The sequence below is a fragment of the Poecilia mexicana genome, unplaced genomic scaffold, assembly GCF_051168715.1.
Source record: "Poecilia mexicana isolate PSO_F unplaced genomic scaffold, ASM5116871v1 scaffold_23, whole genome shotgun sequence".
NCBI classification, from domain to species: Eukaryota; Metazoa; Chordata; class Actinopteri; order Cyprinodontiformes; family Poeciliidae; genus Poecilia; species Poecilia mexicana.
In genome coordinates, this window is record NW_028263392.1 from 1,029,239 (window position 1) to 1,047,377 (window position 18,139).

At 40.7% G+C, this 18,139-nt stretch overlaps 1 protein-coding gene across 1 annotated transcript in view; it reads left to right on the plus strand.

Annotated features, from left to right (window-relative positions):
- Positions 1–18,139, plus strand: part of chst11 (carbohydrate (chondroitin 4) sulfotransferase 11) — a 70,133-nt gene that overhangs the window by 42,623 nt on the left and 9,371 nt on the right. The window contains exon 2 of the mRNA XM_015012940.2: positions 8,615–8,700. Coding sequence (XP_014868426.1) covers positions 8,615–8,700 — 86 coding nt within the window. The remainder of the gene's footprint in view (positions 1–8,614; positions 8,701–18,139) is intronic.

Sequence of the window (18,139 nt, forward strand, 5' to 3'; positions counted from 1 at the left end):
TAATTTTAACCTGAGCAGTTTATAAATTTATTTAAACCAGTTTTTTTACTGTCATCTATGTATTAATGCAGCTAGACAGTTATTCTAATATCACATCTTTAATAAGGACCATCTTGGATTAATTAAGTATTGTTTTTTTCTTACCGGGAGTAAAAAATCTTTTCATGGTTGATTTGATTATGCATATCAATATAACAAAACTGTCTCTGATACTCTCTGATACTGTTCGGTTTTCTCTCCACCAGCAGACAGAGTTAAGTTAAAGTCTGCCTTAGATAACTACCTGGTACTTTCTTCCTATATGAGCCTGAGGTGGGGGTTTTAATTGCCTGTGTGTTTTCCTCTTGTCTGTAATCATCATTAATGTGATTCAATCTGGTGCTTTAATTTGAAAGACCTGCATGGAGCCAATCATCACTCGAGAGTTGATTGGTTTAATAGCCAGCATTCGAGCTGAATAACTTTTCTCACAGAGCTTAGGTTAATGAAGTTGTGCCAACATCGCTAATCACCGCATCTCTCTCTCCTCTGTTTGGCTTCCATTGTTCATTCATACCACAGTCATTTCTTTCCATGCAGGGCGACAGGGTAACACACACAATGCAACAAAATCAGAGTGAAAGTCAGAGTTTAGATTCGCACGGCCCAGTGTGTCGCGTTGCGTCGGTGTGTGTTGGGCTCTCTCCAGCTGAGAAGTAAAGATTAGCAACAAATTAATCCTCCTCCAGCGGTCCGTAATCCTCTGCTGATAGATGGTGGCAGATGTTGTGCATGACTGCAGGCTTGTTCTGAGAGTTCGACAGAGTATGTGTTGTATATGAGGCGCATAGAGCGAAATCACAGCCTGTGAAATTACAACGCAGGGTAATATGGAGCGTCCAGAGAGGACTGGTTGGCTGTTGTTTAGACAGGTTCCTTATTCCTGGTCAGAGTCCAAACATTAACCCTGACTGAACTGTAACTCTGTAGTGGCGTTTTGCTGATCTTCATTACTACTATGCTATATAGTAATGAGCTCAAGATCTCTCACTTCATCACTAACTAAAGTAAATCCTTCTTAGTGATCTGCTGCCTTCTGCAAACGTTTAGAACACACAACACTCTAGCTGGTTCTTAATGACTGTTGGAAGTTGCAAATCCGTCATAGTCAATGTCACTATGAATTTGTAATTAGCTTAATCTTTTCCATGCTAGTGGGTAGCTTTTATTGCTCGGCTGATAGTGGCAGGTAAGATCAACTGTTTGACTTCTGAAACGTGTGTAGGGTTCCTCGTGTTGATGCTTAGCTGCATTTGGTATGGTTCTTGTTCCGGTCAGTTTTTCCATTTGGTGCAGAAGATGTAGGTTCTATTTGTTGTTGGTCGTAATCATGAAATGTCATAGTTTCACTGAAAACCAGCTCTGTGTACACCACACTTCACACCTGCTTTTCAATCACTTTAACACAAGTTCAACCCTCATTTTGAATCAAAGCCATTAAGGCATGAGGAAAAAATCATCTGTGCTGATTGATACATTTTTTATCTGACACCACAGGACTTTGAAAAAGTGATTTTAACCTTTAGAATTCTAACGGTTATTTTTGGTCTGGGTTAGTTTTTACTTCCTTACCTGGAAGTTCCCCAGAATCCATCCAGAGCTGCAACTTAACCAAATTATATTGTTTTATCTTCCTTGCACTTCCTTGCTAGTCTGACTTAAAATCCATTTCTAAGCATTGTTATTGATTAGTAAGAGTATTCATGGGAGGCACCTGTGCATCCTTAAGATGTTTAAATTGTAAACTTCAAGCTCATGAAGTGAGCTGCTCCCACAAGTTCATAAGTCTGGGCTAAAAGCCAAAGGGTGACAGGCTTTTTCAGTCAGAGCTCTGTGGCATATTGCCTCTTAATTGGCTTTATTCATTAGATTTATTGGCTTGTCTACACTGGTCCCTTTTATTAGTTGTTGATATTCTGCTAGACTCATTACTGTTTTGCCTTTACAACCTTTTGGTACAAATGATGAAAGATTATTTTAAAAAATCATTAGATTGGAAATTTTGACATTCTTTAGGCTTATAGAAGGCCATTAAATCTCTCACGACACTAAATTATTATTTTTCGATCTCATAACCACTGAATTTTCATAAAGAATCATTCTTACACCCAGCTTCAGCACCCTGCTTTTACTGAAACCATGAGCTCAGAAACGTTCCCTGGAAGTAAAAAAAAGGGCATCTCTGTTATAGTTCACATCTTGTGTTTCTCTTCATAACACTTGTGGGTTCTGCATTAATTATTGTGCTGTTCTGACTGCTGTACCAAATCCAAAATATGCACAATAACAAGAAAGAGCTCAAGGGTTTCTACCTAAACTAAAAAGTCTGAAAGAAAACAAACCTGTCCTTGTACGTTTGCCAATATTTGAGTGTAATTATCCCGTAATTTATGAGTGCGCCTTCGCTTTATTGAAGCTTACTCAGGCAGTACCTGTCAGCACGAAATAAATGAAAAAGTTTCCACTTTCCCATGACCTTAGCTGACTCTGAGCTGAGGAATCCAGTCAGTCCAAGCAGGTGAGAGGACAGTGAAGGCCAGATGTTGGCAGATGCTTCTTATGGAAGAAACCTGGTGTTCCTATTGACTGACTGGGCCTCCACACCCAACCCAACTCTACTGGCTGCTTTTCCGTTTCATCCCAGGTGCCTTCAGAGGGTGTCTAGAACGGACTCACTCTCTCTTAGTCAAAGGCAGCGGATGGACCTCAGACAGGATTATCAGGAAATATTCAGCTGTCTGCTTCACTGTCTGTGTCTATGATGTGTATAATTGAGGAAATGCCTAGAGGCATCAGAGCGGACCGCCGTACGGAGATAAGTCCTGTGCAGACTGATTGGATTTAAATCTTACCTCAGAATGTGTGTGTGTGTGTGTGTGCGTGTGTGCGTGTGTGTGTGTGTGTGTGCGTGCGTGTGTGTGTGTGTGTGTGTGTGCGTGCGTGCATGCATGTGTGTGTGTGTGTGCATGCGTGTGTTTGTGTTTGTGTGTTAGGCAGATTATGCCTGATGTGAGGCAAATGCTGTTTTCTCTTCATTAGAGAAGGTGGACATATAGAAACATGTCAGGCATTAGGCGCGGCCCATTTACCCAGGTCAGAGTAGACCATCATCCTGCAGAATAAAGTTGCTATAATGAAAGTGAAACAAGTTTTTCTGCATCTGTACTGAGCAATCTAACACCTCCTTCCCCCACATGTTGCTACACACTGCTGGTCAGACGGCTGCTACGCTTTTCTATGCAGTCTTGGCCATGAATATGTGCTCTTATTTAGATACTGTCCAGGTGTCTTGACACGTCCAGGGTCGACCTGGTTGATGTCCTTCTCTAACAAGCTTAACGTTTCAGTGGAGCGAGCTTGTTGCTCAATGAGGGGCTAATATGATGGGAGAATTGCACCTAATGTTCTTCACACTTGTTCAACCTGATGTATTTCAGCATCAGTCGTTGTTAGCCCAGCAGATCAACATTACCGCAGCTCGGGAACCCATCAGTGAACCCTAATCACGTCATTCAGTAGGTTTGCTCTGTCCACTGCTACTTAGTATGATGCACAAACGAGTGAGGGATTTGGAAGATATTTCACAACTGCATTAATTCATGTGTGAACCATTGATTGGCAGCATAGAGACTGCAGAGCAACGTGCTGAACTGCATCATTGAGCAGCAGTTTTGGCGATGAGGCTAACAATCACAGGCGTTTCTGTACAGGACTGTATGTTAGCAGGATGTAGAGGCATTGGTTATTGCTTCTGTCTCTCCCCTAATCTGTTGAAGGTCACAACTGTCTGTTCAGCCTCATTACACTAACAAGCACTCAGCTCAGCCCCCCAGCAGAGTCCAGAGTCCTGCCAACAGACAGATCAAGATTCTCATGCAGGAGGTACCTAGTAAAATTGTGGTCAGCGACAACCTTGGCATAATCAGCTCTTTAATTCTCATCCACTAGTCCTTAGAAATCTGCAGTGTCTTTCTCTCATCTGCACTGATGCCTGCTGAGATGCCAGGCATCAGTGCAGATGATTCCCTTTCCTGATGAAAGGGAAATGCGACAGACAAAGATGTGGATCTTCACTGTACTAATATTTGGTGCAGAGGCAGATCCAGATTTATGTTTGTGGTAAACAGATTTGTCACATCATAACGATGCGCAGACAGATGAGCAAATGTGTGTTCCGATATTCTCATTGTTACCCAGCAGATGTGCAAATCTGCAGACTACCCCAGAACATTCCTTCCAAACACGAGCTAACGTGGTTACAGAATGATCTGTGTGCAGTCATAGCCAGTAAATCAGCCATGGATCATTAGCAGAAAATGAGAATATGGTCTCCTAAATGACCTGGAGGAAAACCTCTAAACACCCACATGGTCATTTTGAGTCTCTTTGTGGGTAGTTTACTTTTTTGTTTGTGATTGCTAAGCATGTCCTTACTCCTGCTTTCTGTCCCATAGAGAGGCAGAGTGCTGTGGGTCAGAGTGAGTGCTTTATCGGAGCAGTTCAAGCATGTTGGCATCTGGTTCACAAGTACTGGCAGAGTGAAGAAGGAGATAGATGAGAACGATAGTCCATTGTGAATATGCTGAAGAACAGAGTAGTGCATCTATATTCCATCGTGGTCATGGTCTTCATCATCATCTCGTCCGTGCTCTATCTGGGATTTCTCCCAGTGAGTTTGATTTCTCTGGTAGAATATTAACCTGGCCAATCAAGAAACAGATGGAGGAGTTAGGTGGACATGACTTTGATTTTCTTCACTGTTTTAGAATTGCAGTCTGCCATTTAGTCTGTGTTGGTCACGCTTCAAAATGTTGAATGAATAAAGTTGGAGCAAATTTAATGCTTAATGCTATGTTTTCCCTTTGTGGGACAATAAAGGTTGTTTCTATTCTATTTAAGACATTTTATCGCTGCCGAAGATGTCGATCGGCTCAACACTTCTTTTTTCACAGTGGGGTATGATTGTTTATAGAGTAGCTGCCTTCATGGTCAAGCTGGCACATATGCATGAGGGCCTTAGTGATTGGGTAACTTCAGATCTAATTATTTCAAACTTCAATCCATGCTTTCAGCAGCTTGGTAGAAACTGGATGCATAGCTTTGCTAACATCCAGAAACCAGGCCCTGGTAACTCAAAGGCTTCTGGTAGCACTGTTAGAGATTTTAAAATCTTATCCTACTGGAAGGGGGCTGTTTGGCAGACCACCTACTATATGCTTGTTAATGCCTTTGGTAAAACGTCCAATCAAGACATCTGGATGTGAGGATAAACCACTGACTGTAGCTCAAACGGTGCATCAGAATGGGATGCCTCTCTTGACAGCTAAGAGCCAAAAACCATGACAAAAATTCATGTAGGCTTATCAAAACTGAAGATTAGCCGATTATCTTCTAATTCAGCTGCTGTGTGTAGATGGCAGGGTCAGAAGTTAGAGGAAACAATGTGAAGCTAAGTATCCATTTAGCCGTGTGTCCCTGGTTCAGACGTGTGGTCTTGGTGGATATTTTCTCAGTCCATTTTATTTCCTTTGGTTCCACCTGAGCCACATTCTATGAATTTATAGCCACAGTGTCCTTATTGGCTACTTTCATGACACACCATGTCCTGAAGCTCAAATCATCTTAAGCATAAGGAGTTCCCTTTATTTTAATGGTAAATGGTAGAGCACCAGTAAGGGGGAAGGTGTTGGACTGTCTCATTCAGTTTACCTAGTCATGGGTAATTAAAGACAGTTGATAGAACAATGTTTTCAGGGTCTTTATTTCATTTCTCTGACTTGTCTTCATGTCACCTGATGTATTTTATACCTACATATCTCCTGTTACGATGTTGGACCTACACACAGTCATGTCCCCTTAGTTCTCTGCATGGTGTTTCTGTATTTCATCAAATTATTTCTGAAATCACAGATACATAAATTAACTGTTGTGTCTAAATATTGTCTTTTAAAATATATTTTTACTTGAATTACGGTTATAGTTTAAATGTAATAACTGTATTTTATGGCAGTAACAACATCAGCCGGCCACTCTATAAATATTAAATAGTAATACGATATTGACAGGCATAGTAATACTCATCTTTTTCCCTACCAACAAATCACTTTTTTCTGTGATGGGAATGAAAAACCAGGACAACTTAAAGCTCCACAGATGGTCCAGACTTATTACTGTGTATCATTTGTTAAATTCATCATCGGTTTTCCGCTCTTTCAAAGTCCTATTCATCCACAGCCATAAGCTAGACGAACATCCATCATTATTTAGTATTTCTCTTGCTTGTCAAGTCTGCGTTGTCCTTCATCATCTTTCCACAGAGTCATTTAAAGAAAGTGTGTTGGAATGGAAGTGTTGCGCTGGCTGATCCTGCTGATCCGCTGCCAGCAGCTGCTCTGCATAGAGTTGAATAAGGAGCTGAAATCCTGCCAAACAAATGCTGAACTGCAGCTTTGCCCTTGGCATATAGTCTGCTTGCTTTCATTATTCATCCCTGTAGCTCCAGGCGTCTTACCTGCAGTAAATGGTTATTATTCATGGTGGCATGAAATGTTATAAAATCCAAATTTGGGGCAGTTTAGGAAATGTACAGCCTAAACTTTTCTATTTCTATGTTTGCTGTGAACCGGGCTGATCTCATGTTTGATTTGCTGATATTCCTTCGTTACACTGAAGTCGGCGGAGGCTGTTTGTGCTTGGCATCAGATCACATCGGGGTCTAAACTGGTAACCAACCTCAAAGGATGGCTTTTAGCTAAAACCCGAGCTGGAACTGCAGGTTGGCACCAAAGCTGGGTGAGTTGAAAGTTGAATATTGGATGGGAAATTCCTCATATCCAAGTTTAGCACGCTTTAAAGATTAGTGTTCAAAAAAATAATAAAAAGCTAAAACACATTTGATGAGGTGATACATAAAAAAAAGATTTGATCAATTAGGGGGAATGTTGATGCTCTTTTGAAATTTCTTTTCACAAATAGTTTAGCTTGGTAGAAACCAGCCTCTTGCTCTATGTCCAGAGGGCCCGGGGCCCCGGCTGTTGAGAAACAACTGATTGCTGGAGGCGTGAACTCGGAAGTTCAGTATTGGATCTGATTTTACCCAGTTGTGCTAACATTTGGACGTACATAATGTTCCAGCTCTGTAAAACTTACAGTAATTGTGCTGTCAACGCTGGGGACCAGGGCCACAAAATGTTTGTCAGCAATAAAATGTCTTATACGTTCCTCTTGCTCTGATTTTGTCTGCTCAGTATTTGGAAGTGTGGCCAAACACAGACTCAATGGTTTTATCCACTTCCTCTGCTGCCATTGCCAAACTACAACCATAAGCAGACTACAATCCCAGGCAGAGGGAGAGGAGAATCGTGTGGGAAGGTAGAGGCCCGGCTACAAATACACCAAAGGTTTTATAAATTCTCAAACTGTTTCAAAAAGACTGAAGTCAAATACAACCCAATCCAAGTGAAGTGGTGAAGCAGGCCTTTGGTTTATTTATGGAAAGCTATGAAGCAGAGGCCAGCTTAGATTTCCTAGTTACTAATGGTTTACCTATCAGTATATTTTTATAGTGCATATCTAGCCAGTTGAAATTTTGGTGTTGCCTCAGTCTGGTAGCAGGACAAAAAGTCAACACAATAGTTCACATTTTACTTCAAAGTAATACTTAAAGCACCAATCTACAGAAACATTTCTGTGAAAATTAAAATTGATTAGTTTCATATTACACCTGTGGATGGATTCAAAATGACAAAACAAGGCTGCTGTGTTTTTTTATTTTAACCTTTGAGACTCCATTCGGACAGATGAACTGGTTTCCTCTGTTACTCTGCTGATCACATCATGCACTAGAGTACTTTGAAGTATGCCACGAAGCATTGTCCTGTAGAGTTTGTCTTGTGCCACCAATTAAAGAAAAGATCGTCTATAAAATGGCTTTAGGTCTTTAGATCTGTTGGTCCAGGTGGTTCAGCTCCTGTGTTTCAGTGGCAGTCAGGTTTCAGCCCTCCTTACCCTCTTAATGTCTCAAAGGTCTGAACACCTGGTGCCTCTGGGCAACCCAAGGAAGTTGCAAGAATCTACAGTTCTAAAGAAAGGGTACCTGGTTGTCTTATGCATCATTTATCTCAAATAAATCCACTGCAGAAAAGTTGTGTCTTTTCTTCTTAACATGTTTTTTTTAATTGTTTAATTTTGTTGACTCGAAATAAAAAAAGTTGAAGGTTCTGTGGTTACCATGCAATATCTTTATATTCTGAAGAATACACAGTCCCTCTAAAACCTTTTTTTTTTTTTGCTTAATTCATCTTAGAAAGGAAGCTTCCTATTTTAATATAAGTTGTTAGGGTTGACCATAACCTCCATCACCACACAAAAAAATTTCCCTGATATGATTTCAATCCAGTTTGCATTCAGGTTCAGACAACTTGAAGTTGGAAAAGAAAAAAAGTAACAATTACAATATTATTGAAATCCTAGTGATCATAAATGCATATGACTGAATATTATGAGATAATAGTAGCAGATATGTTTTCTCTTTTCTGCCTCAGTCTTTCTTCTAAGTGTTCTCTGTTCTTTCCAGTCATGCAGAGGAATCCCTTTGTGGTGGACGGCTGCTGTCGGAAAGGGTCCCGCAACGCTCTGCAGGAGCTCTACAGCCCCTCACAGGTAGGAAGAACACACACACACACACACACACACACACACACACACACACACACACACACACACACACACACACACCCACACACACACACACACACACACGCACACACACACATACACATGTTTGCGTGGCTATCTTTGTGGGGACTTTCCATTGACTTCCATTCATTTCTACAGCCTAAACCTTAATCTTATCCTAAACCTAACCATTACATGCTTAACCTTAACCCTATACAAAATTCAATGTACACCTTAGTTCCTTTCCTTCCTTCCTTCCTTCCTTCCTTCCTTCCTTCCTTCCTTCCTTCCTTCCTTCCTTCCTTCCTTCCTTCCTTCCTTCCTTCCTTCCTTCCTTCCTTCCTTCCTTCCTTCCTTCCTTCTTCCTTCCTTCCTTCCTTCCTTCCTTCCTTCCTTCTTCCTTTCTTTTTTCCTGGTGCTATCACAGAGTTAGCTGCTGTCAGTCTCTCATCCTCGTCCCTATGCGTTCTGAAACCAATCCTGGTTTTATCCTCTAACACTTCCCGTTCTCACCCTGTGCCGCTCTGTTCTGTGTTGAACTGGTCATTTATCACCCTACACACAGGGAGCTCTAAGTGCTCCTCTGGACAGCTATGATTAGTCCAGGTGCACATGGACTCATGGTAAGCTAGTTTTCTGTGTAGGATTTTTCCACACGTTCCTCCTCCTGTGAAGTCCCATTGATATGTTTCTGTGTGCACAGCGGGAGTTACTGTAGCTTGAGTAAACTCCTCAGGGTCCTTGAAGTAAGCGGTCAAGAGAGCTGCCTGTCTTACCTCTGTATGTGTGTGTGTGTGAGTGTGTGATCTATGACAAGTCCTCAGAGTCAGAATATTTTTGCAATATTTTGATAAGAAGGTCTTTACTCCCAGACTTTGTGGTTTCAGTTGGAGTTCAGGTCTATTTTGGTGTTCAGTTAAAACGTAAGTGAAAAATATGAATGAAAGACATGATAAGTAGGTAATGAATCCCTGTAGCTTAGCAAAGATAATGGAAATGTAAACCATAACATATTTAGAATATGAGAGAATATCAATGAAGAATCTTGATTATTGTTGAACACAAAGACAAAAAGTAAGCGGGTATGGATTCAAACGGTCTGACATTTAGATTCATTGCCGCTCTTACATCAGTATTATGTCCTGTCGCCTGGCAACCATGATAGGGTGACTCAGGGTGTGTCCAAATTCAGAGCCTGCATCTTTTGAAGAACTCACCCGATCCAGTCAGGGTAACTGCGCAGATTACTTTTGAGTTTTGATGCAGATAATGTTGACTGTATCACCACCTGTTGATGGAGTAAAGCTATCACAGTGTTGCTTATCTGACTCCTGCATAGCTGATTTTTTTAACCATGAACCAAAATATCCATTATTAAAAAGAAAAAAATCCATCGCAAAAAATGTAGGGCTAAGCAACTTTAATTAGCATGTCTGTCTATTTTGTTTGCTTTTATCTTTTCCTGTCATTATAACAACCTTATAAAGAAAAAGAGAAAAAAAACAACTGTGAGTCATTGTTTTTGTTAATCACATTTTGCTTTCATAGTTCTAAATATAATTGCCATAAAGTCGAGCCTTTTATTCTTTAGCCTGCAGGCGTCCAGGTACTTCCATCAAGCTGCAGAGACAAGTAATTGAAGTATTTTACAAATAAATGTAATCAGTGAGGAGAGGAATGTGTCTGAGTGCATCTGTGCCAGGAGATAATACCTGTCTGGATTGTTACACCCACAGCCAAGCCAACAGTCCCGTCACTTTGGTTTATATCCTCCCATGTTTCTTGTACTTCCCTTTCCTGGAACCCTGATGCCACTGGGCCAGAAGGAGCCAGAGCAGCTGATGGGGTGTCAGTCCGCCGTTAAACCAAAGCGCACTACGCTGCTGAGGCTTTGTTTGCGCAGGAAGCTTTTATGTCATCAAGGATTTAAACACCGGGGTATCAAATAAGGAAGATTTATTCGTTTTCGCTCCCTGCATTTGAACAGAGGTTAGGAGGAAAGTAGCGAGAGGAGGGAGGCAGAGAGATTTCAAAGGGACGATGGCTCTGCTTTTCTCTTTGATGGAGGAGGCGGTGCAGAGCGCCACAGAACACATGAAGAAATCCCAATTTTATTGTGTTTGCAGTAACATGAAAAGCTAAATTGCCTCATTATCTAACAAACTTGTTTGCTGCAAATTTCAAAAAGATTCTGTTCTCTTTGAAGCAACGATTCGACTGACCACTTATGATTGTTAAAGGCGATTTAAACAGATTTAGTCTTCCTTCTGAGATAATCAGCAGCAGTTACCAGATGGCTGGATCGGGTCATCAGGTCACATATGAGGTAGAACCATTAGGTTAATGTACAGCATCTCCCTATAAAAAATGGCATGCAAACTATGTTCTCATGTGCTTTTTAATTAGGTTAAAATATGAAAACATGAATGACAGTGAAGTGGATGTGAAAGCTGGATAGTCAGAGGAGACTTGTGACTGTGTGTCTGGGTGAGACCAGACCAGCACCGTATCAACGCCTTACAGAAACTGATGCAACATGGTGGTAAACATGCTTTTGTACTCGGTGTATTGAAGCATCGAGCTCAAAGCCCTTTAAATGATTCATGAAGTGAATCATCTTTTCTTTTTTGTGTTTTCACACTTTTTCACTTTGCCAATGCAATGAACCGCGGCTGGTGACCAGCTTTGGTGAGCTGAAGACCAAACTGCATGTTGGAAAGATCCTCTGCTGTCCCTTTGGATAGTTCCAAAGTCATTTTTGTGATTTTTTTTTATTATTGTTTTAATAATTGATTCATCAAGATTTTATCCACTGTAAAAAAAAACAAACAAAAAAAACCGCTCACTTATAAAAATGTATTAATAAGAAAAAGACTTGATGACCTGTGTGCAGAGACAGAACCTTCTTATCTCTCCCTACTGTGAAAATAAAAGGCAAAGCCGAACTGAAAGTTATCAGAATTGCGCGGTTGGCTGTTTGCTGGAGCGATCCGCTGCGTCTCCTCCTTTCATGAAAGCTTGGTTTGAAAACTCATATACGTTGTCTGTGGTTCTTTTTATGTAGGTTGAGATAAAACCTATCATCTTGGTGCAGATATTTGGTACTGTACCAAAGTTTTAAATGGTTTCTTTGCATCTGGCTGTCAGTGAGCTACAGCAGGGATTCACAAACTATATTGAAAAATCCAGATCTGATGTTCATATGGTCTGTGTCAAGTCAAGTCAAAGATTAGCCCAGCTGACCAAAGTGCTTCACAATAAACCTGGTTGGAGGTCTGGATCAAATTTCAAGCAAAATCCAGGCGTTTTACCTGCAGGCTCTGTGAGCTGTGAGTTGCTTTAGTTGGGCAGTAAAATGTAAAGACCACTTAATAAGAAATGTAAATTGAAACATAATATGTTTTTATGCCTCAGCACATAAAAGTGCCTTATTTTACACCCGAGAGTCATAAACTAAATAAATAAAGAGAAGAGAAGTGAGACACAAAAACAACTGAGGAAAAACTTAAAGATAACAAGAAAGAAAATGACTGAGAACAACTGAAGCTGGGCATCATCTTTCCAAACTCAATCTCAGTACTTCCCAAAGTCCATTTTCATTCTTCATAATTTAACTTAAGTATATAATTATGGAATGGATATAATCAGATTTCAACAGTTCAATATAAAAAGTCAAATGTTTTGGGAATTTAAGGATCTGGTCAAGTTTTTTTTTTAAAGTCAGTTCTCTCTTAGTATACTGTTCTATTAAATTGTAATTAAATAGTAGCAATAATATTATGATATATGTTATCTATGAAATAGTTTTTTGTAAAATAAAGACTCTTCCAGTTTAATTAAATTTTTATTAACTCACTGATTTTTCAACTCAACTAAAAAATACTTCATTTATCCCAAAGGTAAATTAAAAGTTGGTGTAACTCTCAACATCTAAACATCCTTAAAGCTGCGGGCAGGAAGGATCTCCAGTAGCAGTCAGTCTTCCAACAAATCTGAAGAAATTATTGGCCAGTGCTGCTAATCCGCCTCATTTGCTTTTGCTTTAAATCTCTGTCATAGTTAGAAAGCCGAGGCTTTTCAATTTCCATGGGATTTGGGTTGTTAGTTCAGGTATTAATATGCTAATCAGCTGCTGCCTGTTGTAAAATCTATACTTTGTTGCCACGGTTACACATCACAGTGATGACCAGGATATTTTTTGGACAATAAAAAGGAAGTGTTTTTTGCTCCAACCATTTTAACCTGATTTTATAAAGCTGCTATAGTGTTCAAATAAGACGCGAAGCTTCATCAGTTATTTCTAGACGACTTTATGAGTCAGATATAAAAACTTATCAGATGCTCCTCTGACATGCAGCGGAGGATCTCTGTGAAGGAGGAGTTAGGCTTGAGTTTTTGTTTGATCACATGTAATCATGTTCAGAATAAAAAAAACAGCTGTTTTCTGCTTCATAAATGAAGCACTTTGTTCATTAATAACTCAGACCTGAAGGCAGAGCTGTGCTGCAGCTTCACCCAGCAGACAGGATGAGACAGCAGCTCTGTCCCTGTGAACGTCAGGGTCACATCCACAATTCAACCTATGGAGGTTTTCTAATTAAAACTCCTGGTTGCTATGGACGACAACTGTCTGCAAATTAAGACCCCATGTTTTATATGTTAATTTCTGTGATTTATTCTGCATTTTCCCGCAACGTGGTCTGTGTCAGATTGACGTGCCGTTCAGTCCGGATCGACTCTGGAGTCAGGAGTGTGAGTCAAACAACAACAGTTCTCTAGGCTTCCTGATGTTCAGCTGCTTTTCAGCTGGTTTTTGTCCTGTCATTCTACCTGACCAGGCTGTAACATGGGTTAAGATCTGTTCTGTGTTGAACTGGCCGTTTATCACCCTGGTGGATCTCTCTGGTGCTGGCAGCATCATGCTGTGGTGATTCTTTTCTTCAGGCAGAAGAAACGTAGCAGCTCTTGTTTTTAGGAAACTCAGTGAGAGCAGAGCTGCTGTTTCCCCAGGATGGATAGTTTATCTCTCAGCATCAACAAGGATACAAAACTGCTTTGATATTCTGTGAGAAATCACATCAACATCTGTTCTTCTTTTTCTTCTTCTTCTTCTCCTGCTCTGATCAGAGAACGTTTAAGCCGTTGTTGCCCTGCTGAGGCAACAACGCCAACAGAAATGTTGGTGTTTTTATGACATAAAGCAGAAAAGTAGCTTTATGTAACAAGTCTGTTTATTTCTATTAGGTGGAACTAAAATGTATTCAAGCAACTTTAAGCATGTCTGAACTGTTTTGTCAATAGTTTTGCACTCAGAAGCCGACTGAACTTAAAAATGTGTCTTTCTCCCAAAGCTATGAATAAATAAAAGTAAATGACACAAGCAGATGGCATACTGGAGGTAGTTCATGATACGGTGGAGTTATTGATATGAATGATGTAATATTAAAGCACGAGAGAGAGATAATGTCTCACTCATCAGTTCATCAGTATTCTGCTTTTCATGAGTTAGACGGCCATTAAAAGCCTGAATATCTAGTCAATTTTTCCTTGATCTTCCAAATCAAGCAGCTGTCTCTGCATCAGGGTGGAAGCAGTGTGTCCATCAGTGGTTAAACCCTGAGCGGTCAACCTCTGTCTCTGTGTCTGTTTGGGTAGAATCGCTGTCTCTCCAGGTTAAACTCAAAGGGTTAAACTCTGGATCCACAGAGAAAATGAGTAAAAGACTCACATGAAACACTTTGATGACTTAGAGGGAAAGTCCAGGCAGTTTGTCATTATCCTGTTTGCTATACCCTGTTATTATACTGTTCCCTTTGACATACACTAGTGTACACACACATGCATGCACACCTACACACACACATTCAGAAATACAGAGACACTTTATGACTTCCATTCATTTCTATACCCTAACTCTGATCCTATCCTACCAGTAACAGCAGCACCACCATAACCTCTAACCTCTAACCTCTAACCTCCTAGCCCTAAACCCAACATAAACTCAATTCACATTTTAATCCTAAACACCTTCTTTCATGTGTTTCCTGTGTCACCTATGTTGCTTGTGGCAACAGATCCACTCACCTGAGCTATAGAGCTCTGCAACTCCTCCATGCTTACCATGGTTACCAAGGTAACCTTGGCTGTCTACTACAAAAAATTATCTCCTTGTCTGGAATATCAAAAGCCTGACTAGATTTTGTCTAGAGGCATCAGATTGAAATTAGCTGAATACATGTGCACACCGTGGTTTTTGTATTTTTGCTTCCAGAAACACCGTGCATCATTTCTCTATCGTTTCACTATTACCGTATTTTCTTGACTATAGAGCGCACCTCACTATAAGCCGCACCCACAAAGTTTAAAAAAAAAAAAAGCTGGAAAAAAGTAGCGGCAAAGAATACGGTATGTGTTTCTTTGTGTGGGTCTATTTCACAAGGTCTCAGGATAAGTATGATGTTTGTGGTTATTGTGTAACAAAATGTGAAAAGGTTTAAGGTGTGAGTCACTGTAGATCCACCAATCCGCCTCAGCTCTGATGATGATGTCATCTGATGATGGTTTTCTGTTCATATTTAAAGTGAGATCTAGGAATGAACAAGGTCAGCCTCAGCACTGTGAGCTTCCCCACAGCCTGCACTGTGATTAGCAAGAGAGTTTTCCATTTGTTCTGCAGATGCAACATTTGCTCCTCTGTTGTTCACTGCGCTGTTCCTCCTGAATGTTTCATCAGACTAAAAGACAAAGCCATGCTGGCGTTTGCCAGTTAGATGGTGGCGTCTGCAGGTTTAATGTTACCGTGGGACCCGAAGAACCAGACACACCCAAGTGTTTGAATGCTGGTAATTCAACCTGGGGAGGCCGCAGCCAGTTCACTGACCCTGCTTTATACTGGACCCATGTGGTGCGTGTGTGTGTGTGTGTGTGTGTGTGTGTGTGTGTGTGTGTGTGTGTGTGTGTGTGTGTGTGTGTGTGTGGGGGTGTGTGTGTGTGTGTGTGTGTGTGTCTAAAGGGCCCTTGTTAGCTTTCTCCAGATTGTTTAGATCTTTTTAAGATATAACCCTCATAGTATGGTGCTTTGCACGATTTCGACAACTACAAATAGTAGCAATAATGATAACTACAAAGATATCACGTAATCTTAAGGTAGGAAAAGATGAGGGAATGGAAGCTATGGGAACACACACAAAGTATGACTTGAGACTTGGTCACCATCCAACAAGTTTTGAAATGATGACAGAAAGTCAAATAATGAGGACAGAGATGCAAGCTGGTGTGTTTCTCAGTTCAGGTTTGCTGCCTTTGCTCTTAGCCTCTGGCATCTCGCTTTCTCCTTATGCAACATCAGCACACAAATCAAGATTCAGTAGACGCTTTGCTTTCATATTTCTACTTTTGCTGAGTTCTGGGTCAACAGGCAAGGCAGAAAAATAGTTTGGTTACTTTATGATTGAGCTGCATCAACATCAGCTGGAAAGAATGTGCAAAAGATTCAGTGAAAAAGGGAGAGGATGGATGGATGGATGGATGGATGGATGGATGGATGGATGGATGGATGGATGGATGGATGGATGGATGGATGGATGGATGGATGGATGGATGGATGGATGGATGGATGGATGGATGGATGGATGGATGGATGGATGGATGGATGGATGGATGGATGGATGGATCACATAGGAAATAAGTGCATAAATGTTTTTGTTATCAGGTGCATTTCAATAAATTAGAATATCATAAAAATTTTATTTTTCAAGCAATTCAGGTAAAAAAAAAAAAAAAAAAAGATTGTAGAAAATGGTTTTGTCCCGACTTGAAGTGCATTTCACTTAGAATTTAAGATTGTAGACTCTGGAAGCAGAGTGTGCTGAAAATCTCAGCTTTACCATGAAGGAGGCTCCATCAGAACCAGAACCTGGCCCGGCAGCAGCCTGTTCACCCCGATGCCTCAGCAGAGTGATGTGCTAGAGATGCTGAAGTGCTGCACAGGACAGACTTTTCTGCAGACCTCCTTCATGTCATAAAATTCCCATAGTTGGTTCTGTTTTATTTGTCATTTTCTGACAAACTGCATTTTGGGTTTTCATTAACGATGAACCATAATCATCATCATCAACACAAAGAAACACTCGTTTCTGTTGCCACTCTGAGCCATGCATCTACACAGTGCAATATATGAGTGACTGAAATTTATTGAGCTTTGCTTTTTGTTGGGTCTTCTTGTTGAGCCCTTTACTTAATGCACTTTTACTCTGCTTGGCCTGGGAAATGCTTCTGCTTCTACTGAGGCTTTTCCTATGCTATGGTTTTGTGAAGCTGCATAAATAAGAAGCGGGGCTGTGCCCAAAGAGAACGTGTGTTTTCAGTCATTTCTCTGAATAAATAGAGCTAAGCAAACATTTCCTGCGAGGCGCTATGAGCAGCTAGCCGCCGAGTCTGGAGGCCTGCTCTCTCTCGTGTGGCCCCGCGTCTCATAAATGCCAGATTGGAAAGTTAATGTTCTGCCTGACCCGGTGGAAAGGATAAATTTGCCTCATAAACTGTTAGCATTGTTAAGGTTTTACAGCAGAGCCTCACCTTGTTGCCTTTTACGCAGTCTCGGGTGAGGTATTGCCCCGCTGAAGTCCAGGTGCGTGTTTGGAATGGTCGCTATACACTGGCGGCTTTATCCCAGCCGCTGGATGAATGTCTGCTCAGTATGGGAGGAAGAAAGGTCCTTGATGAACACTATCGATCTTTGTTGAGATAGATAGTGAGCACAGCTAATGCACCAGTGCGAGAGAGACGGAGCACTGTTTTGAGAGAGGAAACTAAATAAAAAGCCCATCTCTAACATTACCAATCTCCAAACTGAATGGAATACAAATTTAGCTGCAGCATTTTCCCCTCAGCCTCTCCACTCTGACTGTGAATACAAATCTGAGGCCTTCCTTTGTCTTTTTTAGTATCAGATAGACAGAGGAGTGGACTCCAGAAAAAAACCCAGAACAATCTGAACAATGAACAATCTAGCACAACCAATCAGGAAATATTTAAGGATTAAAACTGACTTTGGTTGGCCATCACTTTTCTACATAATTCTGCTCAATTCTCATCTCCCTTCAGTGCTCTGTCTGGGATTTCTCTCATTGAGCTCAATTTCTCCATTTGAATAATCAGTTTTAGTATTATAGTCTGGCTACTTGAGGTCGAAGTTTGACTGCATAAGAAGTGCATGATGCTGTTCACTCCATGTTGGCAACTCTTCCAAATACTGAGCAATTAAAGTTGGAGCCAGAGGAATATTTAAAGGGGTTGTATTGTGTATGCTTATTAAATAACTCAAAAGAAATTGTACTTTGTAATTGAACACCTTGAAATCGGGCCTCTGTCTCTTTAAAACCTCCACCTCTTTCTGTCATCAAGTTGCTCCTATGATGAACTC